The sequence below is a fragment of the Brassica napus genome, chromosome C8 (genome assembly GCF_020379485.1).
Source record: "Brassica napus cultivar Da-Ae chromosome C8, Da-Ae, whole genome shotgun sequence".
NCBI lineage: Eukaryota > Viridiplantae > Streptophyta > Magnoliopsida > Brassicales > Brassicaceae > Brassica > Brassica napus.
The window spans coordinates 1,799,762-1,827,753 of NC_063451.1; the positions used below are offsets into that span (position 1 = coordinate 1,799,762).

Sequence of the window (27,992 nt, forward strand, 5' to 3'; positions counted from 1 at the left end):
TTATCATGTAACGTGGGAATAATTAGTCATGAAATATAATTTTGGGAACAAGCCAAACCATATACTAGTATTAACTAACTTTTAATAAAGTGTTCCGTGTTATTTATTTATTTCTATTTCGTTCGGACATAGATTCCAACTGTGTCAGCCAAAGATCAAATTGCTTTCTCTCTCAAAAAAACATATCTGGAAAAAAAACGACAGAGATCCGAGTGCGGATTTCTCTCGGAGATGTGTCTCTTCGTGCTTCCTTGCCCGTCGAGACATTGACCTTCTAATCTCCGACAACGACCACCACCGGAACAAGAACCCAATCATGTGGATTTCGAGGTTGAAGAGAGTTAGGAAAACGATTATGGTTCTCGGCATTGCCAATTTGGCCGTGATTGTCTCCGGCGGCGTTCTGACTCTCGTCTCCAACTCAAATTGCGACAGCACCGCCCAGCTATTCCCCCTCTACGCCGTCTGTGTAGCCGCCTGCGTCAAACTCGCCGTTATGGTTAAGGTCGGGTCTGCACAGGAACTCATGGCTATGACCATCATGGAGTCTCCTACTCATTACAGCCTCGAACGAAAGGTAACGCCTTTTCCTCTAAATTGTGAATATTCGTTTTAAAAATCTCGTCTTTGAAGGAAAAGTGTTGCGTTCATTGATGTATACATTTCTCTTTAGTGTTTAATAGTTTATTTACTTTGATGTTGGCTTAATTGGATTTGCAGATGAAGTATAAGACGTGGCTTTGGTGGACACGGTTTGCAATGGTAATTACTCTACTGCAATTTATTGGTGCAACTTACCTTATGTTCCGTGTCTCCACCTTTGTTTCCCCTGATGGATTGCCAAGACATTGCGTTTTAGGTAAAAACTTAAAAGACACATAAATTTACATTGGTTTGCCTGTCTAAAGTCACCTACTTGGGCAGTTGTAATCTTGTTTGGCCTCATATAAGTTTGTAGTTCAGTTATCTAGCTATGTAATTGTTATCTATGCACTTTTTTCGTGTTTAAGAACCTCTTTGGTTATTTTGTAGTTCAGTTATTCAAGAATTTAATTTACATTGATTTGGTTGTCTAAAGTGACGTACTTGGCCAGTTAAAATCTTGATATCTTCCCTCTCTGTTGAATATTGGATGTTGTTTGACCTTAGTTGAAGCTTTATTTCTAGTTCAATTATTCAGCTATGTAATTGCTTATCCAAGCATTTTTTTTCGTGTTTGAAGAATCTGTTTAGTAACTTTCTTTGCTCAGGGCTATCACCAGACACGCGTGGGTGGAAGCAAACGCTGCAGGTTGCCTTCTTGATCACTGTTTGCTTTGTTGCGTTGGCTCAATGCTTTACGGGATCAGATATACTGCAATGGCGGTCTTTCTATGCGACTCAAGATGATGCCTGGAAAGCTCATTACCAGGAGGTGTTTGACCATGGGATTCGTGAAGTTTTGTGCTGTCTTGGGCGTCGCGAATACATGTAAGTTTAGTGAATACTAAGTGTTCATAAATTTTTTGTTATCCTCTTATGATTTCAATACAATTTTTTTTATTAATTTATTTCTTTTGCCCCTAATTAAACTAAAATAAACAATAAATGTTATGCAATTATAATGGTCAAACAATGGCAAATTTGAACATTTAACTAGTTTCTTAATTTGTGTGCAAAACTCTAGAAACTGATTTTGTTTTTGTCTATAGCAAGTTCAGACTCTTAGAATTTGTTTTTCTGCTCCAGGGGAGTTATTGAGGAAGACGAAGTGTGTTCAGTTGCAAGACTGCTAGGTGATCTTGTTTCATATCGTGCATCAGGCACTGGCCACTTGGAGTTTTTAGCAGGTTAGTAAGATCTGAAACTTTTAGTCTATTTAGTAAATAAACAATGTGGAGAAGTCTCTAATCACTTCGTCTATTTCAGGGCTTGCTCTGTTGCAGAATAACAACCAGTTTCCTGAATCGCATGAAGACTATATAGAAGCTCCAGCGTTTCATCTTCAGGAGGCTGCCACGTTGCATAAGTTTGCAGAAGCTGCTTATACAGTACGTTTGAACAACACAAACCCCCCCAAAGCTCTTTTTTCAGATGGGTAGATTATATCTCACCTGCGTGTGTGGCACTGTGCAGGGGCCACTGCTAGACGTTGGGAGAAACCCTGCTTTGTTTCTATGCACATGGATATGTAGGCAAGGGATACTAACACCTTGGAGCCGTAAATGGTATACTATACCTGGTTAGCTCGTTTGAAGAAACTCCAACTTGTTTCTTTAAAAGTCAAACTCATTTGATATTAATGTGAGAAGGTTCTTTGCAATTTATTGGCAGGCGGCCTAAGCTTGATGGTGACAATTGGTGGCGAGGCCATGCAGCTGCCTTCCTTAAGTTCATAGATTTTCCTGCTCATGTTCTTAGACGAGGTCGCATTTGTAGTGTAAGTTTTGTTCCTTTCAATCCTATGTGTTCTGTTTATTTGAAGTTTTTTTGAGTATCTTGTGGGCTTCAATGCACTAGAATCGTTTCTCATCTATTTATGTAATTATTCTGTTATTGCAGGAGAAGTGTAAAGCAACGTACTTCGTTGTAGTCTTGCATTATCTTAGATGCGTTGTAATTGCTGTTAGAGGAACCGAGACGGCTGAGGATCTAATAACCGATGGTTTGGGCCGTGCTTGTTCACTAACTGATGAAGACTTGGAAGGGCTAACAAAGTCAGTCTCTCTCTCTCTCTCTCTCTCTCTCTCTCTCTCTTATAAGAAACAGTGAAATAATTATTGTTTTTTCATGTGTGTTTATGTCAGTCACATTCATGTTATGGACACACACTACGGCCATTCAGGAATAGTAGAAGCTGCAAGAGATCTGTTTATGCAAATAGAAGGAGAACCCAAATTTGGAGGTAAGAGTTTAGAGTATTAACTGTTACTATTTTGTGTTCAAAACACGAGATCTTTCTAAGCTAATCATACAAATGGAGTATGCAGAATCAGAATCTATTGGGTTCCTGTCCTCGTTAATTGGTGATGGATGCGAGTGTGATGGCTACAGCATCCGCATCGTTGGACATTCCTTAGGAGGTGCTATTGCCTCGTTACTAGGAGTTAGAGTATGTTCTCAATATCACAAAAACGTTACATTTATCTTTTCCTTTACTATATCTTTTATTCATTTATATTGTGGCGTATAGCTTCGTTGCAGGTTCCCTAACCTCTATGTATATGCATACGGACCACTCCCATGTGTAGATTCAGATGTGGCAGAAGCTTGTTCGGAGTTTGTTACAAGGTTAGATTCGTTTTGTAACGAATCATATGCTGACATTTATTTAAGTCACTAATGTTTTATAGTCCCTCACCAGCATTGTACTAGATAACGAGTTCTCATCACGGCTCTCTTATGGATCAATCCGCCGGCTCCAAGTAGCAGCGCTCAAAGTGCTATCTCAAGACCCTAAAGCTGACACAGCACTCATTTTCAGACTCGCGCGCCGGTTCTTGTCTGCTAGCAAACGCCAACGACAAAATGTTGTCGAAGGAGAAGAAGCAATACCATCATCAATAATAACTGGTAACAACTTTTTATCTCACTGTTGATGATAACTTCTCCATCAAGAAAGATTAACCTAATGAGAAAAGATTTGTTTCTTCTTGTCTTAATAAGTTGAAGATTCAGCTGAAGCGGAAGTGAGGCAACACGACGAAGAGTTCATTAATCCGTTCCACGAGCTGGTGGCCTCAACGGATAATCCTGTGACTCAGTTTATGGAGACAGTGCCAACAAGAGGAGGAGAAGAAGATGATGATGAAGCTCCGGAGATGTTCTTGCCGGGTTTGGTCATCCATATTGTACCGAAAGTAAACAACATGAGCGTGCCGATATGGCGAGGATGGCCGATATGTGATGTGACAAGTGTTGGTTACAAAGCGTATGTTGCAAAAAGAGAGAGCTTTAAAGAGCTTATGGTTTCTCCATCAATGTTCCTTGATCATCTTCCTTGGAGGTAGCAACTCTTTACTCTAAGCCAAAACTTTGGTTTCTTATAATGAAACACTCTCTCCGAGTCTTGTTTTTTTTTTTTCACTCCAGGTGTAGACATGCGATGCACAAGGTTCTAGAGTCTCGGAATCTCTTCTGCGATCTTACAAGTGAACCTGATATAGTAGTATGACAGAGAGACATGAAAGATGTTCCGATTAAACAACACAACGTGCATATATGTTTCTATTTAATCATCAAACAACAAACATTATTGAGTGAACTACTGTCATTTTATATTCAAACGATAGTTAAAGCCTTTTTTTTACTCTTGTGGCCCAAAACTGATTAAGCTGACTCGGTTTACTTGGATTGGATCGGTTTATTTTTCTTTTGCAAAGTGAAGGACTTTTTACTACATAACCAAGAAAAGCATTTTCACTCTCTCTCTCAAACATATTAAACGATTTAAAAATTATATTCGATTTTAATACATTTTACAGTTGATTATAAGAAATTAATTGCTAAACAAAATCCAAGATAATATTTTGAATTACCAAATTTAAACTTTTTCGTGCACATTGCATTACAAAATATATCAGTATCTATACAGTTATGTATTAGACAATTGATACTCGATATTGTAATGATATTCATTTGTTCAAGACAGAGGAGATATAATCAACTGTAAAATATATTAAAATCGAATATTATTTTTAAGAGAAAAATAAATCCGCGCTTTAAAAGTGCGGATCAAAATTTAGTAATATACTTATTACAAATGCATATACTCATTCAAAAAAATTTGTTTTCCATTTTTTTTTATATTTTTCGGTTATTGTCTCTTTATCTCATGAAGTCTGATTGATTTGTCTCTTTCTCCTTTCATAGTTTTGGCAAATGTTTAAAATTATCCATTCATTCTACTTCGTTTGTTTGTAAATAATATTTATCTATTTTAGATCATCGTCAAATTAACGATGGAAACTAACTCAGCTGTGTTTTTTTTTTTGAGTTTTCTTTTCTTTCATTATTTGGAAATAATGTAAAGCGAGGGAAAAAAAGAAAATCGAAATAGAAAAGATTAAAAAGGGAAAAAAAATGACTTGTGTAACAGGGAAGGTGAACCGAGAATAATCTATTTCCCTCTTCTCGCTCCCTTCTTTTTCTTTCTTCCATCATCCTAAGATTCCCTTCTCCTCTATCCCTCTCTTAGGGTGGCGATGTCGTTGCCTCCGTTTAGCTGCCGCATTCTCGCGGCAGCCGTGGCCCTCTATCTAACCGGTCTGCTATGCCTTGGTGCTGGTGAAGCTCCTTCTAAAGATGCCGCGGCTCCCAAGATTCCTGGCTGTTCCAACGAATATCAAATGGTAAATGTCGAATGGCTCATTAGGGGTTTTCCCTATAGATTCATGTTTATCATTAAGAATCTTTATTAATATATTTAAGATATTGTCCAGGTCAAGGTTGAGAATTGGGTTAACGGAGAAAATGGTGAAGATTTTAGTGGCATGACTGCTCAGTTTGGTGCCGTGCTTCCGTCTGATAAAGACAAAGCTGTTAGACTTCCTGTTGTTCTTACCACTCCTTTGAACAGTTGCTCAAATTTAACCTCAAAGGTTTTTTTGTTGTCCCTCTTTCTTGTCCATCATAATCACCATCATGTTTTTGTGTTTCTATGTTATGATGTTTATTTTTATCCTTGCAGCTATCTGGTTCCATTGCGTTATCTGTACGTGGGGAATGTACATTCACAGCTAAGGCTCAGGTTGCACAGGCAGGAGGAGCTGCAGCTTTGGTTTTAATAAACGATAAAGAAGGTTGATACTTTTAAACTAAAACCTTCTGGCTTTTTGTTTCCGTGAGCCTCTGACATCTCTTTGTTTCTCTTATCTTTGCTTTTTTTTGTTCAGAGCTGGATGAGATGGCTTGTACTGAGGGAGAATCTCCCTTAACTCTTACTATACCTGTTTTGATGATTACTACATCATCTGGAGATGCCTTGAAGAAATCCCTTGTGGCAAATAAGAAAGGTATGTTCTTATTCTATCATTTTTAATGATAGTCTATCTGTTTCTTTGTACCATTCTTTTGATGGCTACTTAATGGGTTTTTTTTTTTTTGGTTGCAGTGGAGCTATTATTGTATGCTCCAAAAAGCCCAGTTGTGGATTATGCAGTGGCATTCCTCTGGCTAATGTCTGTTGGAACAGTATTCATTGCTTCTGTCTGGTCACATTGCACCGGTCCTAAGGAGAACGATGAGGAGTACAATGAATTATCACCAAAGGTTCTTTTTACCAGACTTTATTTAGGAGCTCTACTAATATTAAACTTCTTTTTTCACATCTCGGCATAGACGAAATAATAAAATATACATATTATCAACAAGAAACTGTCAACAAGATAAATACAATCTAATATGTGTTATTTTCCCTAACATCTGAATCTTTTTTGGTAGAAGTCTTCAGTTGATGGTGCTACCAAAGATGCTACTAAAGATGACGATGAGACACTTGATATCAGTGCTACTGGTGCTGTTATCTTTGTCATATCAGCGTCCACGTTCCTTGTGTTGCTCTTCTTCTTTATGTCATCATGGTTCATCTTAATCCTGACCGTCTTTTTCTGCATTGGTGGTATGCAGGTAACGTTGTCATATCTTGATTTTATATTAACCTTAACATCATAGTTACTAATATATATATATTTTTGTATCTCAGGGAATGCATAATATTATCTATACCCTCATAACAATGTATACTCAGAATCCTAAATCTTTCAACACATGCAGCTCTCCGTTCCAAAAATAGTTAAAACCATCATGTGTTTGCTCTCTCTTATTGCAGGAGATGCAATAAATGTGGTCGGAAGACTGTGAAAGTCCCATTGTTTGGGAATGTAACGATTCTATCACTCATGGTTCTGTTGTTCTGCTTTGTGGTTGCTGTCGTCTGGTTCATAAACCGCAAAACATCGTATGCATGGGCCGGACAAGATATTTTTGTAAGTCCTTATTAATACTCCTAACTCTATAGTTGTTGAATAATTAATATCTTAATGTTTGGCTCTGTTAAATACAGGGTATTTGCTTGATGATAAATGTCTTGCAAGTGGCTCGGCTACCTAATATCAGGGTGAGTTTTATGTTTATATATATATATATATTTTTTTTTTTTAATAAGTATTTTATGTTTATATTTCATTTGTGATCTCTTTGTATGTCACGCTTTAGGTTGCAACCATTCTTCTATGTTGTGCATTTTGTTATGACATCTTTTGGGTGTTCTTGTCACCATTAATCTTCAAGCAAAGTGTAATGATTGCGGTGAGTTTTCGATATTTTTCCTTCATTTGACCAATGTGTGTCTCATAACCTTAATAGTTATTAATCTATGACATATAGGTTGCACGTGGGAGCAAAGACACAGGAGAATCTATTCCCATGCTACTGAGATTTCCAAGGCTTTCTGATCCATGGGGTGGTTACAACATGATTGGTTTTGGAGACATTCTATTCCCGGGTCTTCTCATATGCTTTATCTTCAGGTAACCTTCTCATGCAATCGACTTATTACAATGTTTCAATCACTGTCCTTACTCCATGTTAAACCCATTTGCGTCTCTCAGATACGACCGAGAAAACAACAAAGGAGTAGTGAAAGGCTATTTCCCATGGTTGATGTTTGGTTACGGACTTGGACTATTCTTGACATACTTGGGACTATATCTTATGAACGGACACGGACAACCTGCACTGCTCTATCTCGTGCCTTGCACTCTTGGTATCTCTCGTTCTTCTCAAGAAAACTCTCGAGTTCTACTGAGTCTATGCATTTTATTTACCAACCAAATGCTGAACACTTTACAGGTATAACGGTTATACTAGGGTTGGTGAGGAAAGAACTCAGAGACTTGTGGAACTACGGGACTCAGGAGCCTTCAGTTTCAGATGTAAATCCATCTCCAGGAGCATAACTTGCTCTCCTACATAAGAAAGCAGCAACATGATTCTGACAAAAAAAATTTCTTCTTTTGCTCATAATTGTAACACATGGGATTGACCCTTACATGTACACACTAGTTGAGCCCCCACTTCTGTATCTAAAATTTAATTTATTTTATCACTGACATAATGAACTAGTGAGCAACAACTTTAACAAAACGATAACTAATGTTTTAATGTGAAGAACAACCTTTTTCTACTCCAATATTTTTAGACTCTAGTAACATCATAGGCTTTTTAAAAGGGAAAATTTGGATAAATGCACTTCGATAAGAATATAATTTGAAAAATACACTCTTGTTTAAGTTTTTTGAAAAATACACTTATCTATATATAAATTTATCAAATTGCCCAATCTTATTAATTATCAATTCCAATTAAACAATTTTTAAAAAAATTATTTTAAAAGAAAATCGTTAGAGATAGGGAATTATTTGTGAATCCACTGTTCAGAATTTCTTCCAACTCTTTCATATACACATGAAAGTAATCTTTCGATAAGACTACAATGCAAGCAACACCATATGTTTTATGTGACTTTAAACTGTTGGTGTGTGTTTGTTCTTTCCTCTGCCTTTCTTTTTCCATTACTTCCTTTTTGAATCTTGTACTCCATCTCTATATAAACAACATAAATTAAAAAATTTGTAAGATACACGAATCAAATCATTGGCTTAAACAGATTTATTGGATTTTCATGACACGTGAAAAAAAAGAACAAACCGATGAATAATAATCAGTGCAATTCTTTTTCATATTCAAAATAAAATAAAAACACATATCCGAATACATCATATTAGCTAGAACTTACTTGGCTCCAGTAGAGAAGATGAAAATTTTGTAGAGACAAACGTGACTTGCTTTTCTTTTTTAACAACATGACTTGTTTATGTAAGTTGAAGAAAATAAAATAAAGGGAAATCTGTATAAACATCATGATAAAGTCAAAACAAGTCATAATTCACATGTTTATCTTTGTTATTGTAAAATTTAAATGGTAAAATAACATATTTATCTCAACACACATATTTATCTAATTTTAATGATATTATTTTATTAATTTCTATTTATATATTAATTTCGAATTATATCTTGGGTAAAAAGGTCAATTCATAATTAAAGAAGTGTATTTTTCAAAAGTTAAAATAGAAAATGCAATTATCAAATTTCAAATAATAGGGTATTTTGCAAATTATCCCTTTTAAAATCGTTTTTTTTTAAAAGATTTTAATGAGAAACTTAAATACAAGTATGATAGAGTGAACCGTGAGGTGTTTTAACATTTTTACGGTGGGTAAATGTAATAAATTATTTTGGTCCAGAAAATTCAAATTCAATAAAAATAATAATATTTATTTTAGTCCAACGGCTAGTAATTTATTGGATTGTGGGAAGCAACGGCATAATGTTGGGAGTGTTGCAAGAAAGGACATTGGGAGTGTTGCAAGTGGCTCGGCTACCTAAGACTATCTCCAACTCACCTCTATAATAGAGATCTAATAGAGATTTTTAAAATAGAGTAAAAAAATAGAGATGGTGTTTTTGTTCTAATGTGTTCCTTTATAATAGAGGAATGCTATATTTGCCTCTATAAATAGAGGAATACTATTTTTTTCTCTATATTTAAGGGAAAAATAGCATTCATCTATTTATAGAGGTAAATATAGCATTCCTCTATTATAGAGAAACACATTGGAGCAAAAACATCATTTCTATTTTTTCTTCTATTTTAGAGATCTCTATTATAGAGATGGGTTGGAGATGCTCTAACATCAGAGTGAGTTTTCTGTTAAGTATTTCATTTGTGATCCCTTTGTATGTTTTAAATTAGAACCTCTAATGGTGGTGGAACACTTTAGGTTGCTACCATTCTTCTATGTTGTGCATTTTTCTATGACTTCTGTATCTAAAATTTAATTTATTTTATCACTGATATAATATGAACTAGGAGCAACAACTTTAACAAAACGATAACTAATGTTTTAATGTGAAGAACAACCTTTTTCTACTCCAATATTTTTAGACTTTAGTAACATCATAGGCTTTTTAAAATCGGATTTTGTTAAAAAAATTTAATGAGAAACTTAAATACAAGTAGGAGAGTGAGCCGTGAGGTGTTTCAACATTTTTACAGTGGATAAATATAATAAATTATTTTGGTCTAGAAAAAGCAAATTCAGTAAAAATAGTAATATTTATTTTAGTCCAACGGTTAATTATTTATTGGATTGTGGGAAGCAACGGTATAATGTTGGGAGTGTTGCAATAAAGACATTGGGAGTGTTGCAAAAAAGGAAACTAGGTCTATTTATATTCGTTATCAGAGCGCACCACAAATCAATTATTTCCTTTCTCTTTCTTCTTCTTCTTCAGATTATTTCTCCAGTTACTTGCGACAAAGAAAAAATTTAGTCTTAAGATAGAGTGCGTCAGTTTTTAGAGAAGAGTTAGTACGGCTCACAACACACAGCAGTGAAGACTAACTCTGTCCGGATGAAAGAGTTGCTTGAAAAGGAGACTATTCCCATGGAAACAGAGTCTACACGGACGGGGTAAGCTCCTCTTTTCTTGATCTTTTTTAAATTACCATAACCTGATTTGTAAAGTTGTTTTCACTACAATGTTTAAAAAAAAAAACTTTCAAACTTGGGGGAAAATTTCTATATTATTTGGTTGATAATGAAAACTTAATGTGTAATTTGTGAAAAGAATTAGAAGTTACATCCGGTCATTGATAGTTAGAAATTGTATATTTCTTTGGTTAATAAAAGTTAGAGATTGTATATTTTTTTTTGTCTTGACACTTGTGATCATTTAGTTCTTCGTAATCAGTCTCCTAATGAAGCAATTTTCCCTCTTGTTTTTTTTTCTTTCTAAAATTAACAACATCACATTTGCTTTCTTGTTTTGTGTTTCTTACTTGTTTTAACTTTCTTCTTGTGTTTGTTTCTCTTATTGGCTAAGAGACAAATCTGCTAGTGGGAAAGGGAATGATGGTAATAATGCAAAGATGATCAAAAGCTCATATGGACAAAGTCTACACCGGTACATCTAAACGGGTAGGTACGCTCCTCTTTTCTTGAATTTTTTAAAATTAACATAAACTGATTTGTAAAGTTGTTTTCACTAAAATGTTTTATAAAAAAAGATTTTCAAACTTGGGGGAAAATTTCTATATTATTTGATTGATAATGAAAAGTTAATGTGTAATTTGTGAAAAGAATTAGAAGTTACATCCGGTCATTGATAGTTAGAAATTGTATATTTCTTTCGGTCAATTAAAGTTAGTGATTGTATATTTCTTTTTGTCTTGACACTTATGATCATTTAGTTCTTCCTAATCAGTCTCATAATGAAGCAATTTTCCCTCTTGTTTTTTTTCTTCTAAAATCAACATCACATTTGCTTTCTTGTTTTGTGTTTCTTACTTGCTTTTATGTTTTTGTTTCCTTTTTGTCTTACAAATCGCCTACCGCTTCACAATCTGTTAGTCTAATGAATCCTAACTCCGATCGACTCTCTTAACGTTTGATCTCACTCCTCTCTCGCACTCGTTTGTAACCAAGAACGATAAAAGAAAAGAAACAAAATGCACACAGATTGTTTGCCCAGTTCGAGTCTCAATGTGAGATCTCTACGTCTGGGTGCTTGACGGCACAAGCAAACGACTTTACTCAATCACTCCAAAAGATCGTACAAGAAAGATAGAATCAAGAGTCTTATGCAAAACCGCTACAAGCTCTTGATCTTTCTGTTACTCTCTCTCTCTCTCTCTCTGATTCTAGCTGCTTTCACTGTTCTTCTCGTGATGATAATGAACAGAACTCTCTCTCAGCTATATAGAGGAGAACGGTACAGTGGATTAAGCTGACTCCAATAACCACCCGGTTATCGTCTTCTTTAGTCTTGTACCAAGAATTAATGAACCAGCCCGGTACACTACTCTGACCGTTGTTGAATGTCACAATCTCAACAATCTCCACCTTGAGATCAACAACAAACATCCATCCCTTATGCCGTCAAGCGTAGCTGTGCACTTAGCACTTAGCTACTCCGAGATCAACAAGTGCTTGATCAAACTTGTTGCTCGGAATCACCTTTGTCAACATGTCTGCTGGATTCTTCGATGTGTGGACTTTCTGTATCATCACTTCTCCAGCTTCTATCATGTCTCTCACAAAACTCATCTTCAACGCTACATGCTTTGAAACTGCTATATGCTTCGTCCTGTCGTGAAAGACGTTATTCTTAGCCAAACATATGGCACTTTGTGAGTCACACCCAACCACAACTTCTGACTGATCGTACCCCAGTTCCTCTGTTAGACCTCTCAATCACAGACCCTCCTTGATGGCTTCCACCAACGAGATGTATTCAGCTTCTGTCATTGACAATGCTACTACCTGTTGTAGTCCTGACTTCCAGCTCACTGTGTTGCCTCCAACTCTGAAAACAAACCCAGTTGTAGACCTTCTACGATCAAGGTCACCTCCAAAGTCTGAAAATGAATAGCCTTTGACAGTGAACTTCTCTGTACTCTTCGTGAACACTAGACAAAAATCTTGAGTCTTCACCAAATATCTCAGAATCCATTGAACTGTTGACCAATGTTCTCGACTTGGATTGCTCATAAATCGGCTTACAAGACCCACACCAAACGCAAGATCAGGCATTGTACTGATCATCGCATACATTATGCTCCCAACTGCATTGGCGTATGGTACTTCATCATCTGAACCTGCAAATCCCTGCTCTCTTTCCTTGAGCGCTGTTAACTTGAACTGAGCTCCAATAGGTGTTGAAACAGACTTAGCTTCACCCATTCTGAACACTTGAAGAATTTTCTTCAAATAACTTGACTGTGACAGCTTCAGCACTCCACATGCTCTGTCCCTCTCTATATTCATTCCTAGAATCCTCTTAGCAGACCCTAGATCCTTCATATCGAACTCTTTGGCTAACATCTCCTTAACCTTCTTTATCTATGTTATTTCCCTTTACCTACACTGAAGCTGAGGCGTTTGTTCTTACCTTACCCATGACACAATTCTCGCAGAACTCCAGATCACTGATTCTCTTCTTGTCGAGAACTCCTTTTTCTGCTAGCAGCTTCAGGTTTTTGATGCATGTGTGTGCCAGTCTGCTATGCCACAGAGTTGTGTCATCCTTCGATATTGCTGCAAGTGCTGCAGCCTTTACTGTGTCACCATCCCGAAGATACAGGCTACCACACAAAGTACCATGCAGAGCCAACTTCCCATTTTTATAGAACGAAGTCTTCCCAGCTCCACCTTCTTGCTTAAAGCCCTGCAGATAAAGTGAGCTCAGAGAAATCAAGTTCCTTTTGAGATTAGGAACATACCTGACGTTTGTGAGAGATTTGACTATGCCCCCTGTGGCATTAATTCTGATTGTTCTGATTCCTTGTACTTTGACAGCTCTATCGTCAGCTAGCAGAACTATCCCTCCTGTTGTCTCTGAGAACTCTGTGAACCACTCGCGCCTCGACGTCATGTGATAGGAACACCCGGAGTCTATGATCCATCTTTCCCTTGGATCTTGCTCAGAGATGGTCAAAGCATCTACTTCATGTAGCTTATCAACCATCACAGCTGCTTCTCCATTGTCTTCAAACTCCATTCTTTTCTTCCTGGCAAAGCAGTCCTTCTCTACGTGTCCTTCTTTCTTGCAGTACCAACACGTCAGCTTTAATCTTGACCTTGATCTGAACTTGTTTGAGTTTCTGCCTCTGTAGTCATCACGCCTATCAGGTCTTCCTTGCATACATCACGTGATGTACGCATCATCAGATCGTTGTGACGTTGATGCTTCTTTCACATCCTTCAGCTCTATCTCTTTTGACTTTGCTGCGTTTGTGACATCTTCAATTGTCAACATCTCTCTTCCATACTTCAATGTTTCCTTCAGCTGGTTGTACTGAGATGGCAGTGAGCTCAACAGCAGTATCGCTTGAACCTCCTCTGAGACGGAAATATTTACACTGCTTAACCCGGAAACTAACTTCAAGAAATCATATATGTCCTCATCTATAGATTTAGATTCTATCATCTTAAACGTATATAACTTATGTTGTAGATGAATTCTATTGGGAAGAGTTTTGGAATTATACAACCTTTCAAGCGATGACCAGATCGTCGCCGCCGTGGTATAATCCTCAAGCTTCTGCAGTACATGATCACCAAGGTTGAAGATGATCATGTTCATCGCCTTCTCCGCCCTCTCTGACTTCTCTGTCTCGAGCTTCTTGATCCGCTCCTTGAAGTCTTCTTCTGCCTCGCCTTTCTTCAATTCTAACTCAGATCCAGAAGTCGCCGGTGCTTCGATCAAAGCATTCTTGAGGCCAAGAATCGAGAGATGCGTCATCATGTGTTTCTTCCACATCGAGAAATCCCCTTGACCGTCGAAACAAGCGATCTTCACCTTCGCCATCGATTCCTTCATCCTAAGGAACCTGGCTCTGATACCACTTCTTACGAATCGACTTCCGCTTCACAATCTGTTAGTCTAACGAATCCTAACTCCGATCGACTCTCTTAACGTTTGATCTCACTCCTCTCTCGCACTCGTTTGCAACCAAGAACGATAAAAGAAAAGAAACAAAATGCACACAAATTGTTTGCCCAGTTCGAGTCTCAATGTGAGATCTACGTCTGGGTGCTTGACGGCACAAGCAAACGACTTTTCTCAATCACTCCAAAAGATCGTACAAGAAAGATAGAATCAAGAGTCTTATGCAAAACCGCTACAAGCTCTTGATCTTTCTGTTACTTTCTCTCTCTGATTCTAGCTCGTCGCTTACACTCTTCTTCTCGTGATGATAATGAACTTCTCTCTCCTCTATACAGTGGATTAAATCGACTCCAATAACCACCCGATTATCATCTTCTTTAGTCTTGTACCAAAAGTTAATGAACCAGCCCGGTACACTTCTCTGACCGTTGTTGAATGTCACAATCTCAACACTTTGATTCTTTTGCTTGTTTTAACTTTCTTCTTGTGTTTTGTTTCTTTTATTGGCTAAGAGACAAATCTGCTAGTGGGAAAGCGAATGATGTTGATAATGAAAAGAGAATCAAAGCTCATATGGACAAAGTCTACCCGGGTACGTACGCTCCTCTTTTCTTAAATTTTTAAAAAAACCATAAACTGATTTTGTAAAGTTATTTTCACTACAATGTTTAAAAAAAAACTTTCAAACTTGGGGGAAAATTTCTATATTATTTGATTGATAATGAAAACTTAATGTGTAATTTGTGAAAAGAATTAGAAGTTACATCCGGTCATTGATAGTTAGAGATTGTATATTTCTTTCGGTCAATTAAAGTTAGAGATTGTATATTTCTTTTTGTCTTGACACTTATGATCATTTAGTTCTTGGTAATCAGTCTCATAATGAAGCAATTTTCCCTCTTGTTTTTTTTTCTTTCTAAAACCAAACAACATCACATTTGCTTTCTTGTTTTGTGCTTTAGATTCTTTCTTACTTGCTTTTCTGTTTTGTTTCCTTTGATTATTTTGCTTGTTTTGACTTTCTTCTTGTGTTTGTTGCTTTTATTAGATTTTTTTTTGGGCAAAGTTGCTTTTATTGGATAAGAGACGCAAATCAAAAGCTTATATGGACAAGGTTGAGCTAGAGCACTCAAACATACGTGTTGATAGTCTGTGTTGGATGAGCATCTCTCATTCCCTCCGCTTCCGAGGATCAATCAACCATCTTCTTCAACAAGATGTAAGCTAACAATGCTCACTTAAAGATTAGTTACATGTTTCTGAAGATTTGTTTGGTTCTTTATTGAATATTCTCTGTTTTGTCGCTCTACTTATTATCAGTTTTTTCCTTTACTTGTCACTACTGCTGCTGAGGTTAAACTTCCTCCTACACATCCTATCAGATTGGCTTTGGCGTTGAACTTCTCTGTCTTCTACTACGAGATCATGAACTCACTCACAAGAAAGGGTTTTAGAGATTGTTTAGTAACTAAGTACCTTAGAAGACTCATACGTTATTTGAGATTGTTTTTACTTCTTAAATTAAGGGCATGCCCACCTTGGTGAATAAATAGTGAAATGTAGAGTTTCCACTGTTTCATGTATCATTATTGTGTATGTTGTAATCTGGTTTGACCGTTTTGAGTGTGTTTGCATCATCCTGATGCATGTCTCAGACACTGTCTTCTTGTTTGTAATTCGAAACTCGTTACTGTCTTTTCCACCCATTGCTCTACTTTTCATACCATTTGTCATGGATCCAAATATAAAGTTATAATCAAGCTTAACTCTTCTGAACATTTTATTGATTTAGCGTCAAACTCCAAAAGAACATGTAAAAAAAGAAAAATATGAATTATTTGTTGAATGATGATGATGATTATGGTGATGGACTTTTTTTATATTTAAGCGAATGATGATGATATGAGAGAGCAAGTGCTTTCAAAGATTATATAGACAAGGAATTAAGATTTGAGTCAGACATAAAGGGTGAATAGTTTTCTCGAGTCTGACACAAAACACGTGAAGAAAGAAGTCCTTTGGTAGTGTGCTAACTTTATTTCCCACCTTTATTTGGTTCTCTGTGCATGTGACCATTATTGGTCGTATCTCTTGACTCATTCCTTCACAGTTCACACACATACATACTGTGTGTGTATTTATACTCAATAGTTCTGTAGTTCATATGTCTACTTGTGTCCAAATGTCAATCTCTCTCAAGTTCCTTCTTTGGTCATCTCTTGCTCTCTTGCTTCTTCAAACAGGTAACTTCATAACTTGTTGGATTGTAACCATATATATACAGACACATGTGAATGGTGGATGTATCTGTATGTAGGTTTTGGAGAAAAATGTGACAGCAGAAGCAGCGAACCAACGGTGAGACAGACGCAGGTGAAGCTGGGAGAAGGAAAGAAGTTCAGAGTTGAAGTGATGAACAAATGTCCAATGTGTCCAATCATCAACCTCCGTTTGAAATGCCAAGGCTTCCCTCAGTCTCTTGTGGACCCCACGCTCCTCCGCGTTCTCTCCTCTTCCGCAGGGAACTGCGTGGTCAACGACGGCTTGCCGTTGAGCCCAATGGAGACACTCTCTTTTAACTACTCCAGCTCGTATCAGTTTGCTCTAAGTCCTCTTTCTTGGTCTTTTCAATGCGAGTGAATCGTCAATAAAATAAATCAATAAAAGTAGTTCTCTTTGCTCATCAATCTATATTCAAACCACCTTTTTTTACCATTTGAGCTAGTTATTAGTTGAATCTATGTGCAAAGGAGAAGCTATAAGTTGTCTCTTACTATAAAAGCTATAAGATGGTTGTGGTGAGATGATCTCATCCTCCACCAAGAACACAGGAGACTCCATGAGAAACCAAACTTATTTTATAAACGAATAGAAACATCACACATTAATGTCTCCTTGCTTTCTCTATTTTTACACACATTCGGCAAATATCATAATTGAATATGGTTATTACATACATGAAAAAATATAAAATTTCGTTTGCATAAGTTCTACAGACAAAAAAGCGCACACAAGCAATTTCACTTATTACATAACACTTGTCGAGTTAAAGCAAAGAGACTTGAGAACAACGGCAATAGGAGGAAGTATGAGTAGTGTTGGAGACTTACGAGGAGGAGGAGGAAGGTGCAGTTGAAGGGTTAAATGCCTTCTGCTCAGCGCAGCTGAGCTCCTCGTTAGGCCCAGCGTCTTCTCTTCCAATACCCAAAAGATCAAGGAAGTACAAGTAGTGCGAGACAATGTTGTTCATCGGCTCAATGTCACCTTGACCGCACGTGTACTCTCCATACAAGACGTTCATGGTGGTACCAAAACTCGGTCCACGTTTGGACAAAGTATCGTTCTTTGTCGGTTTCCAGTTTCCAACAAAGATGTCGTGAGCTGAAGGCTGAGCTTTCTTGATCGGTGTCATCCACCTCCAGATTGCTGCTTGGAAGGCAAGCGTCGCGTTCTGCTCGATGTACTCGGGGTGGTTCAAGAGATCGGCCTTTAGTGCTTCACCAGCTGCACCGTAGTTGAAGTTCCTTTGTACAAACACAAGTGAATCCTTTTGAGTACACATAAGAATGTGAATCGTTTGAGCTAGAGACGAGAAATGCATTACCAGTAAATGGGTAAGGCACCACGTCCGTAGTACTCAGCTCCAGGGCTGCAAGGGTACTTGAACTTCCAGGACTCGTCACAGTAAGATTGGCTTGGGCTCATCTCCCTGTTGTAGCACAGACCCCAAGCTAAAGGCCCTCCTGTTGCCACTCCGTAGCCACCTATATAAGACAAGACAGTAACACTCATGCTTTTGACAAGCTGCTTACAACAAAGAAACCACGAAGTCTAAGATAGCTCTGATATATTCATTAATCAGTGTTTTGAAAACCGGACCGGCCTCGCTCGAGATCTGGGTTGGGGTTGTCTTAAAAATCGGATTTGAATTAAACCGGAAAACCCGAACAAAAACCGGCAAAACTCGCTAAAACCAGTGACCCGATTCAATATTAAAACCCAATTTTCTCGAATTCAAGTTTAAAAACTAAAAAAATGCAATTTTTTTTAAAAAAAAATCATAAAAAATCATATTGTTTTTAATATATATCAAAATATATTAGTTTTCATTATAGTTTTATATTATGATTTTTAGATTTTAACAATGATATAAAGTTTTCTTAAAATAATTTTATAGTTATACATTAAAATTAGATTAAAATTTTAAACCCGGTTGAACCGGTCCAACCATTGACCCGGCATTAATGTCTGGTCCGGTTTTCAAATTATTGACTGTAATCAAGCATTAAGAGTTTGGAAGAAAACTAACAGGACGTTTTGCTGGCGACATGACCGAGAAACGCAGCCATTTCTTTCTGTCCCATGAGCTTTCCACCAGTAGTGCCAAACCCAAGAGGCTCGTAGAGAGAAGCCGCGGTAATGAAAGACTGGTAGTCCCAGAAACCAACAGCATGAGCCACAGGAGTGTTTCTTTTGGCAAAGAGCTGCTCAAACTGATACACCTGAAAGTAATCCGAGATCGTCTGGTTACAGCAGTACTCAGACCACCAGACGCATTCCCATCCTTGGGTGCACACCTTCTTTCCCTTCACTTTCTTGACTTTGATCGTTTTGTCTTCCCCGTTTGCAACCAAAGCCAGGGTTGATACAGCCAGAAGGACTACGATAAAGACTGACGCGCTACGGATCGTCACCATAGCTTTTACAACTATGGAGTAAAGTATCAGCTACAAGATCATACAAAAATATAATTAGACAGGCTTCCTGTTTGAATTGGCTGATAAAATTAAAAACTTTCATTTTCATTCTCCCTAACAAGCAAATATTACTCCTGAACATGCTATCAAGCAAGAAAACATTTTAAATTCTGACCATATACTAAAACCAAAAACAAATCTCAAATCTCAAGAGATATGAGCAAGTCTCAGCTACAAGATCATATAAAAAAAAAGAATTAGACAGGCTTTCTTGTTTGAATTGTCTGAAAAAATAGAAACTTTTTATTTCATTATTCCTAACAAGCAAGTGTTACTCCTGAACATGCTATAAAGAAATGAACTTCAACGTCTTACTCTCAAGGAGAGAACACATTTTAAACTCTAACCATATATACAGATATAGGCTGAACAATAAGTATGAGAACATGCTAAAACCAAACACATTAAATCGAATTGAACCTCGAAAATATTACAATCAGCAAATGTAGAATTTAATCAGCAAATGTAGAATTTAATCAGCAACTTGGATAAGATAAATTAACAGAGATCATAAAAAAATGGAAAGGATGATGTACAAGATTAGAATCTCAAGTATAGAACTTGTGAAGAATTCAAAACGTGAATGTTGATCAGAGATTTTATCAGAATCACGAAATCAATAATGAATCAGCTACACAGAGTCGAGATTAGCTGTGACTATCTACCAAAATACGCAAAGTACTTAGAGTAATAGCGCCTACTTGTAATGCCAATAAGCTAGATCTAGAGAGACCGATGAGCTTCAACGGGGGACAATACCTAGTTTTTTTTCTTGCTTCGTTGTCGTGACATTGAGAGATTCTCAAGCGTAAGGAGACGAAGGATTAAACTAAAGCTGGTGACGGATCAGCGGTCTCTATCAACCGTTGGATTAGAGTATGAGAAGACAGGCTGGTGCGTGTTCTGGGCCCTACTTAAGTGAAGTGGCACCTTCCACCGACAGCTGACCTGTCAATGTTTAACCAACCAAACCGTTTCGATACCGTTTAATACGATTTAGACTTTGGGTTATCTGTACGGCCCAATGGGCTTATAAGTCAGGCCTTTTCGTGAATGTTATAAGAAAATATCAAGAGGCGGCGATTCATCCCCCCCTCTCTCTCCTCCACCTCCTCCACCAGACTTTCTCTCTCATCGCCGTGAGAATGGCTTCTACTTCGAAGCAAAATCCATCTTCTTCAAAACCCCCAAGGCACCCGTTCACCATCGCCACCTCAATCCCCACGAAAGCTTCTGTATCAGAAGAATCCCAATTTCGAAACCCTAGCACAAGCCTCTCACCGATTACGATGTCACCGGAGGATCAAATCCTCGGAGCCTCCACCCACCTGACACGACCTGAGCTTCTCCGACGCCGATCGCACAACCTGAAACAGCTCTCTAAATGCTACAGAGACCATTACTGGGCCCTGATGGAGGATCTCAAGGCCCAACACAGAGAGTATTACTGGAAGTACGGTGTTAGTCCTTTCAAAGAGGGGAATCATCATCGCCAAAACAAGAGACGTAAGGTTGATGATGGGGATGAAGTTGGTGCCGTTGAAGGTAGCGGAGACAACAACGATAACAACAGCAACAATGGTGGCGTTAACTGTGTGGCTTGTGGTAATGGGTGCAAGTCAAAGGCTATGCCACTCACGAACTACTGTCAGCTTCATATCTTGTCGGATAAAAAACAGAAGCTTTACACTTCTTGCACTTTCGTCAGCAAGAAGTTAGTTCACAACAAGTTCGCTACTTTTTTTGATTCGTAGTTATTTATCTTGCTGGTTTGTGATGCTGTGAAACATCAATTGGTTCATACTGGCTTTGTCTGAATTGAAAGTAACTTGCTTTGGTCTGAGTGTAATGGAAAAAGAAACCGTAGTTTCCAATTAAGGACTTGTCTCCATTTTGCTATAGAGATAGGGTTAGGAGAACTGAAAGTAACTTGCTTTGGTTTTTGCGTGTAATGGAATTGACTGTTTTCTCCTTTTGTGTCTTTTGATGTAGTTAGATCTTCCTGAAGTTCTAACTTTATATAGACCGTCTTTTTTATTACAATGAAATTTTGTGTGTTTGAAGTGCAAATAGCATATGATGATTACTTATACCAGCTCTATGCTTACTTGTTGTTGTTATATTCTGGTATATGCAGAGCTCAGTCGAAAGCAATAACGTGTCCAAAGCCAACACTCGCATCGACCCTTCCTGCCTTGTGTAATGCGCATTTTCAGAAAGCGCAGAAGGATGTAGCTAAGGCTTTGAAAGATGCTGGCTATAATGCTTCTTCAACAAATAGGCCTCCACCGAAACTCCATGACATAGTAGCTGCGTTTGTGCATCATATTCAGGCAAAGAGAAAAGTTGTACGGAGAGATGGGAATCTAAAAAGCTTTGTCAAAGAAGAAAGTACAAGCTAAATGGACAAGAGTTAAAAAGAGTGCAGAGAAATAGTTTGTTTCCACGATTGTGCAAAAATGGAAGGTGAGATAAATGGCTCCTAGTTTGTGGATAGAGATAGATACTGCAATCAAGTATGCATCATCATGAAGAAAGCTGGTTTGGTAGTGCAAGTCTTTGGCTACACTGGAGATGTTGTAGATGTTTTTTTTTTCTTTGTTAATCTTTAGCAAAGCAATGTCTTGTGTTATTCACTCTATTGTTGCCGTTAATGGAGTTCTTAATTACAGTTTCTTCTTCCCTAAAGACAAAACATAAATACAGATTAATGTCGGAAAAAAAACACTAAGACAGAACTAATACAATAAAGAATTTACGACTGTTAATAACATTTAAAAAGGAAAAAGGATAACATTTTTACTTGCAACTTGAATCAATCGACTCAAGCCGAGAGTGGTAGAAGTCTTAATCTGAATCGCGGACCCAGCGATTCAGAATCTGACCTAAAATTTTCTCTGATCAAACTTTCCTTTACGAGAGATTCTCTCTCCTATCTTATAAAGCAGGAACCTTTTTTTTTTTCTTTTGTTAACGAAACCTCAAACCCTAGCTTGAGCAGCTACCTACAAAGGGAAACAAAGGGGTTTGGTCTGATTCTTATAAAGCTCAAGCCTTTAGAGGAGAATTATCGCCGATCATGGATTCCGAGGATGATCTGCTGAATGCCCACGACATGGAATCGGGAGAGGAGGAGGATGACTTTTACAGCGGCGAGACCGATGATTACAACGACAGCGAGGGTGGTGAGCCCGATTACGGGTTCGTGGAGGAAGACGTGGACGACTCCGTCATGATCGCATCGCATCGATCTCAGGTTGGGTTCGTTGAGGAAAAGACATTTTATATAGTTTGTGTTTGGGCTTTGTTCTGTTTAGGGTAATTAAATCTCTTTATTTGATTACTCCATTTGATAGTATAAGCTATTAAAGTTTGCTAACTTGTTACCGTTTTGAGCTTAGGTTGGTGTCTAGTCTTTAGATTCTGAGGCAACTTGGTTTCATTGATGGAAATGTGTAGCTATTGATTGTTGTCTTTGTGTAATAGCTTGATGGAAGTGTAGTGGTTGCTGGATTCTTTATGTATTGGCTATCTACCATGGAGTTACTGCATGACTGATTGGTTTCTATCTGTTATATTTTTGTTGTAATGATGCTGTCTTCTAGGTAAATTATGTTGTTCTCAAGGAAGAAGATATCCGCAGGCATCAGAAGGATGATATTGGACAAGTTTCCATGGTACTCTCCATAAGCGAGGTTGAAGCAAGCATTTTACTCCTTCACTATCACTGGTATAATTCCCTTGACATGTAACCATATGTTTTTGTCATCTTGTTGATTCTCAAAATAATTGTTTCAAAACGAATTTTCTCTTCTAAGAGATTATTTTTTTTTTTTTTTATATTTGCTACTCTAAATGGACGGACTATATTAGGTTGTTTGAGAACATATATTAATGTACATGCCTCCTGTGTCATTTTAGGAGTGTTAGTAAAGTTCATGATGAATGGTTTGCGGATGAAGAGAGGGTTCGTAAAACCGTTGGCATATTGGATGGACCTGATGATAGCGGAGAAGTAATTCATTTTGACTTGTCGACTCTGATTATTTTTCTCTCTACATATTTCTCGCTTGGTAACTCAACGTTTCGCTGACGCATTTGATGTTTTAGCTTACATGTGGAATATGCTTTGAAACCTTTCCTCCTGAAGAAATTCTTTCGGTTGCATGTGGTCATCCTTTCTGCTCTACATGCTGGACTGGTAGGTTGCATCTGGTTTGTGATATTTTTGGATTTTATCTTATTGTTATCTAGTTGGCATTTCGGTTATCAAAGGTGTTTGCCTATAAGTTTAATTGTTAAGTTTCTTTTTTTCTGCTAGAACATTTATCTTCTTTATACATTTCCTCTTATATTGTACACTTGTGTAGGTTATATCAGTACAACCATAAATGGTGGCCCAGGATGCTTGATGCTAAAGTGTCCCGAGCCTTCTTGTCCTGCTGCTGTCGGTCAAGATATGTTCGAAAAATTGGCTTCCAAGGAAGATAAGGAGAAGTATTATAGGTATTTTATTAGATCTTATGTTGAAGACAACAGAAAGGTAAAAGACAGTCTAAGATAACATTGCCTTCGATAAGCGCTTGTCTTGTTTTGATGTCGCTCTTTTTTTCCTCTGCTTTAGATGAAATGGTGTCCCGCTCCAGGATGTGAGCATGCAATTGATTTTGCTGCAGGAACTGGTAGTTATGATGTGTCCTGCTTGTGCTCACATAGCTTTTGTTGGAATGTAAGTTCTTGGTGACTAATCTACTTTCCTTGACTGTTTAGTAATTTTAACTTATATCTGGAACTATGTTAAATCTGAAATTTCCAGTGCACTGAAGAGGCCCACCGCCCTGTGGATTGTGAGACAGTTGCACAGTGGATACGTAAGAACAGCGCTGAATCGGAAAATATGAACTGGTATTATTCTTGTTCTTTCTTCCTTAATCTTCTGTTTATTTCTACCGTACATCTTTGCATGAATATGTTTATTCCTCTTACACAGGATACTTGCAAATTCAAAGCCTTGTCCAAAGTGTAAGCGGCCAATTGAAAAGAACCATGGATGCATGCACATGACATGCACACCACCTTGTAAATATGAGTTTTGTTGGTAAAAGCTTTATCCTTATCTCTGCAATGTTGGATTGCAAGCTTGCTTCTCTCTGATCTCTTTTGGATTTGTTCTTGTTCATATGAATCTTTTAGGCTATGCCTTAATGCATGGACAGATCATGGGGAAAGAACCGGTGGTTTTTATGCCTGTAACAAGTATGAGGCGGGTAAACAAGAAGGACGGGTAAGGGACCTCTTGTCTACTTCTTTGATAATTTTGTTGTGGTATCCTCTTTAATACTTTTTTTAGTATTGATATCAATTGAATTTTGTTTTCTTAGTATGATGAGGCTGAAAAGAGGCGAGAGATGGCAAAAAATTCGCTAGAGAGATACACTCATTATTATGAACGCTGGGCAAGCAATCAAACGGTATGTATGCTCTTTTTATATTTATTTGAAGACACTTGAAAGCTTGAAGTGTTCTTTACATTCTATTAGTATTGCTGTTTAGAAGAACCATAGCAATGGCATTATAATGAGCTTGACATGATTAAAAAAATGGTAGCATGCTAGAGCGAACTTGGATTTTCAGTTTGCTTTTTTCTTGAAAATGTGAACCATGTGAAGGGTGTGGTTGAGAAACTATTTTGTAGTGTAGTCTATTTACTGCTTGGCTGCACTGCTTCTAAGACATTATTTTCTACCGTATGTTAAGAGGTTTCTCGTGTGATTTGGCAGTCGAGGCAAAAAGCTATGGTGGATCTGGAGAAAGCAAGATCGGAGAAGGTAAGAAGAATTGTTGTTACTGTTATTATTCAATTTTGTTTCCATGTTAATCTTTTATCTATGGAATGATAATCTTCTTTGGAGTGGAGAATGATATTAGCTAACAGCTATTCCCTTTGTTATTATTTGCAACACTAATCTGTATTTAAATTCTCACATGCTGTTGTCTCATTGTTTTGTTAGCTTGAGAAGCTTAGTGACATACATGGCACACCAGAATCTCAGCTCAAGTGCATCACAGAGGCGTGGCTTCAGGTTAGCACATCTATAACAGTTAAATAAAAATGAGATTAATGTACAACAACATCTCTTGAATGTTCCCACGTTTAATGTATACCTTTTTTACAGATCATTGAATGCAGACGGGTACTGAAATGGACGTATGCATATGGTTACTATCTACCTGATCACGATAAGAAACAATTTTTTGAGTATCTGCAAGGTCAGAATCCTCACCTTGTTGATTGTTTTCTGGAAAAGCTAGTTGTGTCAGCTGAGCCCTTGAAGTTTAAAATTTGTTCTTGTTGATTTTGATCAGGGGAAGCTGAGTCAGGTTTGGAGAGGCTCCACAAATGCGTAGAGAAGGAACTGGAGGTGTTTCTAGTTGCTGAAGGCCCTTCAGATGACTTCAATCATTTCCGGACAAAACTAACCGGTTTGACCAGGTAACTGTCCCTCTCTGGTGCATCTATGTTACGACACTGTGATAGGTTTGGCTGAAACTTGCGTTGTGTATTTAACAGCATAACGAAAACCTACTTTGAGAATCTGGTGAAAGCTCTGGAGAATGGTCTTGCTGATGTGGATACGCAAGGGGCTAGCAGCAAATCAACAAACACTAAATCTAGCAAGACAAATGGCGGTGGGAAAGGCAAAGGAAGCTCCAAGAGTGGCGGGTCCAGCAAAAACCTAGACGGAAACTGAGGTCTCTCGGGTTTCAGTTACAAATTTACAATCCCTCTTCTAGATTTTGCCATGCTCTTTCAAAGCACACCGGATTGTTCTGTAGTTGTAAAAATGTTATTTGATAAAAGTCATAATATAGATATAATTAATGTTCAGATTGGTGTGTACTTTTTTTTTTAACTTGCAACACGCACACAATAAAAAATCAAATATATAAAATTTAATCTTAAATGCTTTTACTTAATCTCGCATATTCTCTACTCTTATTGAAATAAAACAATTCTGATTTTGTCTTTATGTTTCTCTTTCAATTTTAAAATTTTAGATTTGAAATTTTGTGGTACAACTTAGTTAAGTTCCCCTAAACTATATTTGCGAAGTGATCTTGCCACATGTCCTACCTACAATCATTTTTACAAAAAAAAATGATAGACATGGCTAACAAGATTGATGACATGGCTTATAGTTAATATGACATGGACAATCACATTTATTACTGACATTTATTTTTGGTACACTTTATAGAATATGACAATAATTAATTCATTACATTTAATGTTGATTTATATTTTTGTTAAACTTCTTAAAATATGGTAATAATTCATAAATCATCACTAAAATAAATATATTGAAATATGCATTATAAATTTCGAAATACATTATTTAATTGTATTTTTATAATTATACAATTTTTATTACTAATATTTTAAATATTTTCTACATCTTTTTAAAAAATTAATAAATTGTTATTCGTAATTTCATTAGTTTCTTTTAGATATCTACAAATTTTATAAATATTTTTTAGTTATAATTTTTAATAACTATACAATTTTTATATGATTTTTAGTAATTTTATACAAGTTGATTTAATACATTTAACCAAAATAAATAGATAAAAAATTTATCTAAGATTCAAATTTTAAATATATTACATATATATTATTAAATGTAATTTAAAAAAACAAAATTATTTTTTTTCTTAATTTTATGCTTAAATAATCAACTTTATATTAAATATTAGTCAAAAATAATAAAATATATAATATTAATAAATTTCATTTTAAATATAATTTAACTTTTAAAAAATTTATCACTGTACATAGTGTAGGAAAACACCTTATAGTTATACAAATACGAAGTTGTATTAAGTTGTGCCGTTGTCAAGGTAAATTTTAGTATGATAACTAGGTTCTAGTTTTATTAAGTTGTACTTTGACAACGTAAAACTTGATATAGTTAGAGCCTAATTATACCAAGTTATACAATTTTAACAAGTTGTACTTTTGATTGATATTATAACGTAGTGAAATTATAATTATGGGTTTTAGTTTTACATTTGGTATCTAGTTTGATATATGTGTTTTTGGATTCTAGAAAACTTAAAATACAAAAAAAGAAAAGAAGATAAAGAAGAAAAACATGAAAATCTAAAGAGAATAAACAAAAATATAAAAAGAAAGAGAAACAAAAGAGAAATAGATTAAAAAAGAGAAACAAAAATATTTATTGGGAATAAGTGAATTCAAAAACGGTTAATTGGATTTTAAATCAATAAGAAAGTTGGGAGGTTTAGTGGAATAGTACATCAATAAATGAACTCAATAAAAGTTAACTGGATTTCTATCAGATTTCGAGTTAAAATGAAGAAAAATAAAATACATTATAGGTGAAGTTAAATTTTTGGGTTTGAGAGTATATGAGCATTTGATCCTTGATTGTCGTGCTCTGCTAGTGCAATGTCCTTTATGAACATAGATGAATGCAAAACCAACATACACCATGGCAATTACACATGCGACAATAACGATAGCTTTCTTCTTCATCTCGTGAAGATACTTCCTTTTGCTATTGAAAAAGATCATTAAGATCGTCAATGTTGAGTAGAACAACACATTGATCTTTGCAATAAGATTGATGTACTCCTCTCTTGTCAAACCTCCAAGATCCACGCCAAATTCACCTCTAAAGCTCACCATGAAATGTCTTTTCAAGTCGGAAACTTGAA

General features: G+C 36.6%; 6 protein-coding genes across 19 annotated transcripts; 5 read left to right on the top strand and 1 right to left on the bottom strand.

Annotated features, from left to right (window-relative positions):
• Positions 1 to 113: 113 nt before the first annotated feature.
• LOC106365687 (diacylglycerol lipase-beta) lies at positions 114 to 4,288 on the top strand. Of its 5 annotated transcripts, none has more exons than XM_013805154.3 (14): positions 114 to 577; positions 721 to 859; positions 1,251 to 1,470; positions 1,729 to 1,829; positions 1,909 to 2,030; positions 2,116 to 2,207; positions 2,314 to 2,419; positions 2,542 to 2,696; positions 2,787 to 2,884; positions 2,970 to 3,091; positions 3,173 to 3,270; positions 3,344 to 3,552; positions 3,652 to 3,985; positions 4,072 to 4,288. In XM_013805154.3, the coding sequence occupies exons 1-14, from the start codon at positions 317 to 319 to the stop codon at positions 4,151 to 4,153; spliced, it is 2,139 nt and encodes a 712-aa protein (XP_013660608.1). In that variant the 5' UTR covers positions 114 to 316; the 3' UTR covers positions 4,154 to 4,288. The 5 variants fall into 5 exon arrangements, with proteins under 5 accessions (XP_013660608.1, XP_013660607.1, XP_048621554.1 ...); XM_013805153.3 differs by having other exon boundaries at positions 115 to 577; positions 3,646 to 3,985; XM_048765597.1 differs by having other exon boundaries at positions 115 to 577; positions 1,263 to 1,470; positions 3,646 to 3,985.
• A 583-nt stretch (positions 4,289 to 4,871) lies between these two features.
• On the top strand, positions 4,872 to 8,092 carry LOC111197743 (signal peptide peptidase-like 5). 2 transcript variants are annotated; one of them, XM_048765599.1, is made up of 13 exons: positions 4,872 to 5,330; positions 5,421 to 5,579; positions 5,669 to 5,780; positions 5,874 to 5,993; positions 6,092 to 6,249; positions 6,421 to 6,606; positions 6,683 to 6,717; positions 6,809 to 6,965; positions 7,043 to 7,096; positions 7,195 to 7,287; positions 7,366 to 7,508; positions 7,590 to 7,744; positions 7,831 to 8,092. In XM_048765599.1, exons 1-13 carry the CDS (start codon positions 5,184 to 5,186, stop codon positions 7,935 to 7,937), a joined length of 1,626 nt encoding a protein of 541 aa, XP_048621556.1. In that variant the 5' UTR covers positions 4,872 to 5,183; the 3' UTR covers positions 7,938 to 8,092. The 2 variants fall into 2 exon arrangements, with proteins under 2 accessions (XP_048621556.1, XP_048621557.1); XM_048765600.1 differs by having other exon boundaries at positions 4,877 to 5,330; positions 6,424 to 6,606.
• Positions 8,093 to 10,221: 2,129 nt separating this feature from the next.
• LOC106365689 (uncharacterized protein At1g05835) lies at positions 10,222 to 17,183 on the top strand. 6 transcript variants are annotated; one of them, XR_007327400.1, is made up of 5 exons: positions 10,222 to 10,517; positions 10,930 to 11,024; positions 15,009 to 15,088; positions 15,545 to 16,739; positions 16,814 to 17,183. XR_007327400.1 is itself a non-coding variant. In XM_048765606.1 (2 exons), the coding sequence occupies exons 1-2, from the start codon at positions 16,661 to 16,663 to the stop codon at positions 17,134 to 17,136; spliced, it is 402 nt and encodes a 133-aa protein (XP_048621563.1). In that variant the 5' UTR covers positions 16,580 to 16,660; the 3' UTR covers positions 17,137 to 17,183. The 6 variants fall into 6 exon arrangements, 1 of the variants encoding a protein (XP_048621563.1); XR_002660462.2 differs by having other exon boundaries at positions 10,235 to 11,024; positions 15,545 to 15,715; positions 15,817 to 16,739; XR_007327402.1 differs by lacking the exon at positions 15,009 to 15,088 and having other exon boundaries at positions 10,226 to 10,517.
• Positions 17,184 to 17,336: 153 nt separating this feature from the next.
• Positions 17,337 to 20,216, bottom strand: LOC125575028 (chitinase-like protein 1). 3 transcript variants are annotated; one of them, XM_048765602.1, is made up of 4 exons: positions 20,013 to 20,216; positions 18,806 to 19,223; positions 18,101 to 18,260; positions 17,337 to 18,020 (listed from the first exon to the last, which is right to left on the bottom strand). In XM_048765602.1, exons 2-4 carry the CDS (start codon positions 19,191 to 19,193, stop codon positions 17,603 to 17,605), a joined length of 966 nt encoding a protein of 321 aa, XP_048621559.1. In that variant the 5' UTR covers positions 19,194 to 19,223; positions 20,013 to 20,216; the 3' UTR covers positions 17,337 to 17,602. The 3 variants fall into 3 exon arrangements, with proteins under 3 accessions (XP_048621559.1, XP_048621558.1, XP_048621560.1); XM_048765601.1 differs by having other exon boundaries at positions 19,955 to 20,149; XM_048765603.1 differs by lacking the exon at positions 20,013 to 20,216 and adding an exon at positions 19,790 to 19,972.
• A 99-nt stretch (positions 20,217 to 20,315) lies between these two features.
• LOC125591405 (INO80 complex subunit D-like) lies at positions 20,316 to 21,924 on the top strand. Of its 2 annotated transcripts, none has more exons than XM_048765605.1 (2): positions 20,316 to 20,967; positions 21,391 to 21,924. In XM_048765605.1, the coding sequence occupies exons 1-2, from the start codon at positions 20,399 to 20,401 to the stop codon at positions 21,653 to 21,655; spliced, it is 834 nt and encodes a 277-aa protein (XP_048621562.1). In that variant the 5' UTR covers positions 20,316 to 20,398; the 3' UTR covers positions 21,656 to 21,924. The 2 variants fall into 2 exon arrangements, with proteins under 2 accessions (XP_048621562.1, XP_048621561.1); XM_048765604.1 differs by having other exon boundaries at positions 20,341 to 20,982.
• Positions 21,925 to 21,968: 44 nt separating this feature from the next.
• Positions 21,969 to 26,226, top strand: LOC106365693 (probable E3 ubiquitin-protein ligase ARI5). Its single transcript, XM_013805164.3, has 15 exons — positions 21,969 to 22,509; positions 22,859 to 22,983; positions 23,175 to 23,268; positions 23,364 to 23,454; positions 23,624 to 23,796; positions 23,878 to 23,982; positions 24,070 to 24,158; positions 24,244 to 24,351; positions 24,447 to 24,537; positions 24,635 to 24,724; positions 25,034 to 25,081; positions 25,265 to 25,336; positions 25,430 to 25,523; positions 25,620 to 25,746; positions 25,825 to 26,226. Exons 1-15 carry the CDS (start codon positions 22,333 to 22,335, stop codon positions 26,003 to 26,005), a joined length of 1,665 nt encoding a protein of 554 aa, XP_013660618.1. The 5' UTR covers positions 21,969 to 22,332; the 3' UTR covers positions 26,006 to 26,226.
• The last annotated feature ends 1,766 nt before the right edge of the window (positions 26,227 to 27,992 follow it).

Bases quoted from the DNA above. Each gene is read 5' to 3' on its own strand.
- LOC106365687 (XM_013805153.3), top strand. From the start codon at position 317: ATGTGGATTTCGAGGTTGAAGAGAGTTAGGAAAACGATTATGGTTCTC. The intron at 2,208-2,313 runs GTATACTATACC...ATTTATTGGCAG, and splicing joins ACACCTTGGAGCCGTAAATG to GCGGCCTAAGCTTGATGGTG. The intron at 2,420-2,541 runs GTAAGTTTTGTT...CTGTTATTGCAG, and splicing joins GACGAGGTCGCATTTGTAGT to GAGAAGTGTAAAGCAACGTA.
- LOC111197743 (XM_048765599.1), top strand. From the start codon at position 5,184: ATGTCGTTGCCTCCGTTTAGCTGCCGCATTCTCGCGGCAGCCGTGGCC. The intron at 7,097-7,194 runs GTGAGTTTTATG...GTCACGCTTTAG, and splicing joins CTCGGCTACCTAATATCAGG to GTTGCAACCATTCTTCTATG. The intron at 7,745-7,830 runs GTATCTCTCGTT...AACACTTTACAG, and splicing joins TCTCGTGCCTTGCACTCTTG to GTATAACGGTTATACTAGGG.
- LOC106365689 (XM_048765606.1), top strand. From the start codon at position 16,661: ATGTCTACTTGTGTCCAAATGTCAATCTCTCTCAAGTTCCTTCTTTGG. The intron at 16,740-16,813 runs GTAACTTCATAA...ATCTGTATGTAG, and splicing joins TCTCTTGCTTCTTCAAACAG to GTTTTGGAGAAAAATGTGAC.
- LOC125575028 (XM_048765602.1), bottom strand. From the start codon at position 19,193: ATGGTGACGATCCGTAGCGCGTCAGTCTTTATCGTAGTCCTTCTGGCT. The intron at 18,261-18,805 runs GTTAGTTTTCTT...TGTCTTATATAG, and splicing joins TGTCGCCAGCAAAACGTCCT to GTGGCTACGGAGTGGCAACA. The intron at 18,021-18,100 runs GTAATGCATTTC...GTTTGTACAAAG, and splicing joins GGTGCCTTACCCATTTACTG to GAACTTCAACTACGGTGCAG.
- LOC125591405 (XM_048765604.1), top strand. From the start codon at position 20,399: ATGGCTTCTACTTCGAAGCAAAATCCATCTTCTTCAAAACCCCCAAGG. The intron at 20,983-21,390 runs GTTCGCTACTTT...TGGTATATGCAG, and splicing joins AAGAAGTTAGTTCACAACAA to AGCTCAGTCGAAAGCAATAA.
- LOC106365693 (XM_013805164.3), top strand. From the start codon at position 22,333: ATGGATTCCGAGGATGATCTGCTGAATGCCCACGACATGGAATCGGGA. The intron at 23,983-24,069 runs GTAAGTTCTTGG...TGAAATTTCCAG, and splicing joins CACATAGCTTTTGTTGGAAT to TGCACTGAAGAGGCCCACCG. The intron at 25,747-25,824 runs GTAACTGTCCCT...TGTATTTAACAG, and splicing joins AAACTAACCGGTTTGACCAG to CATAACGAAAACCTACTTTG.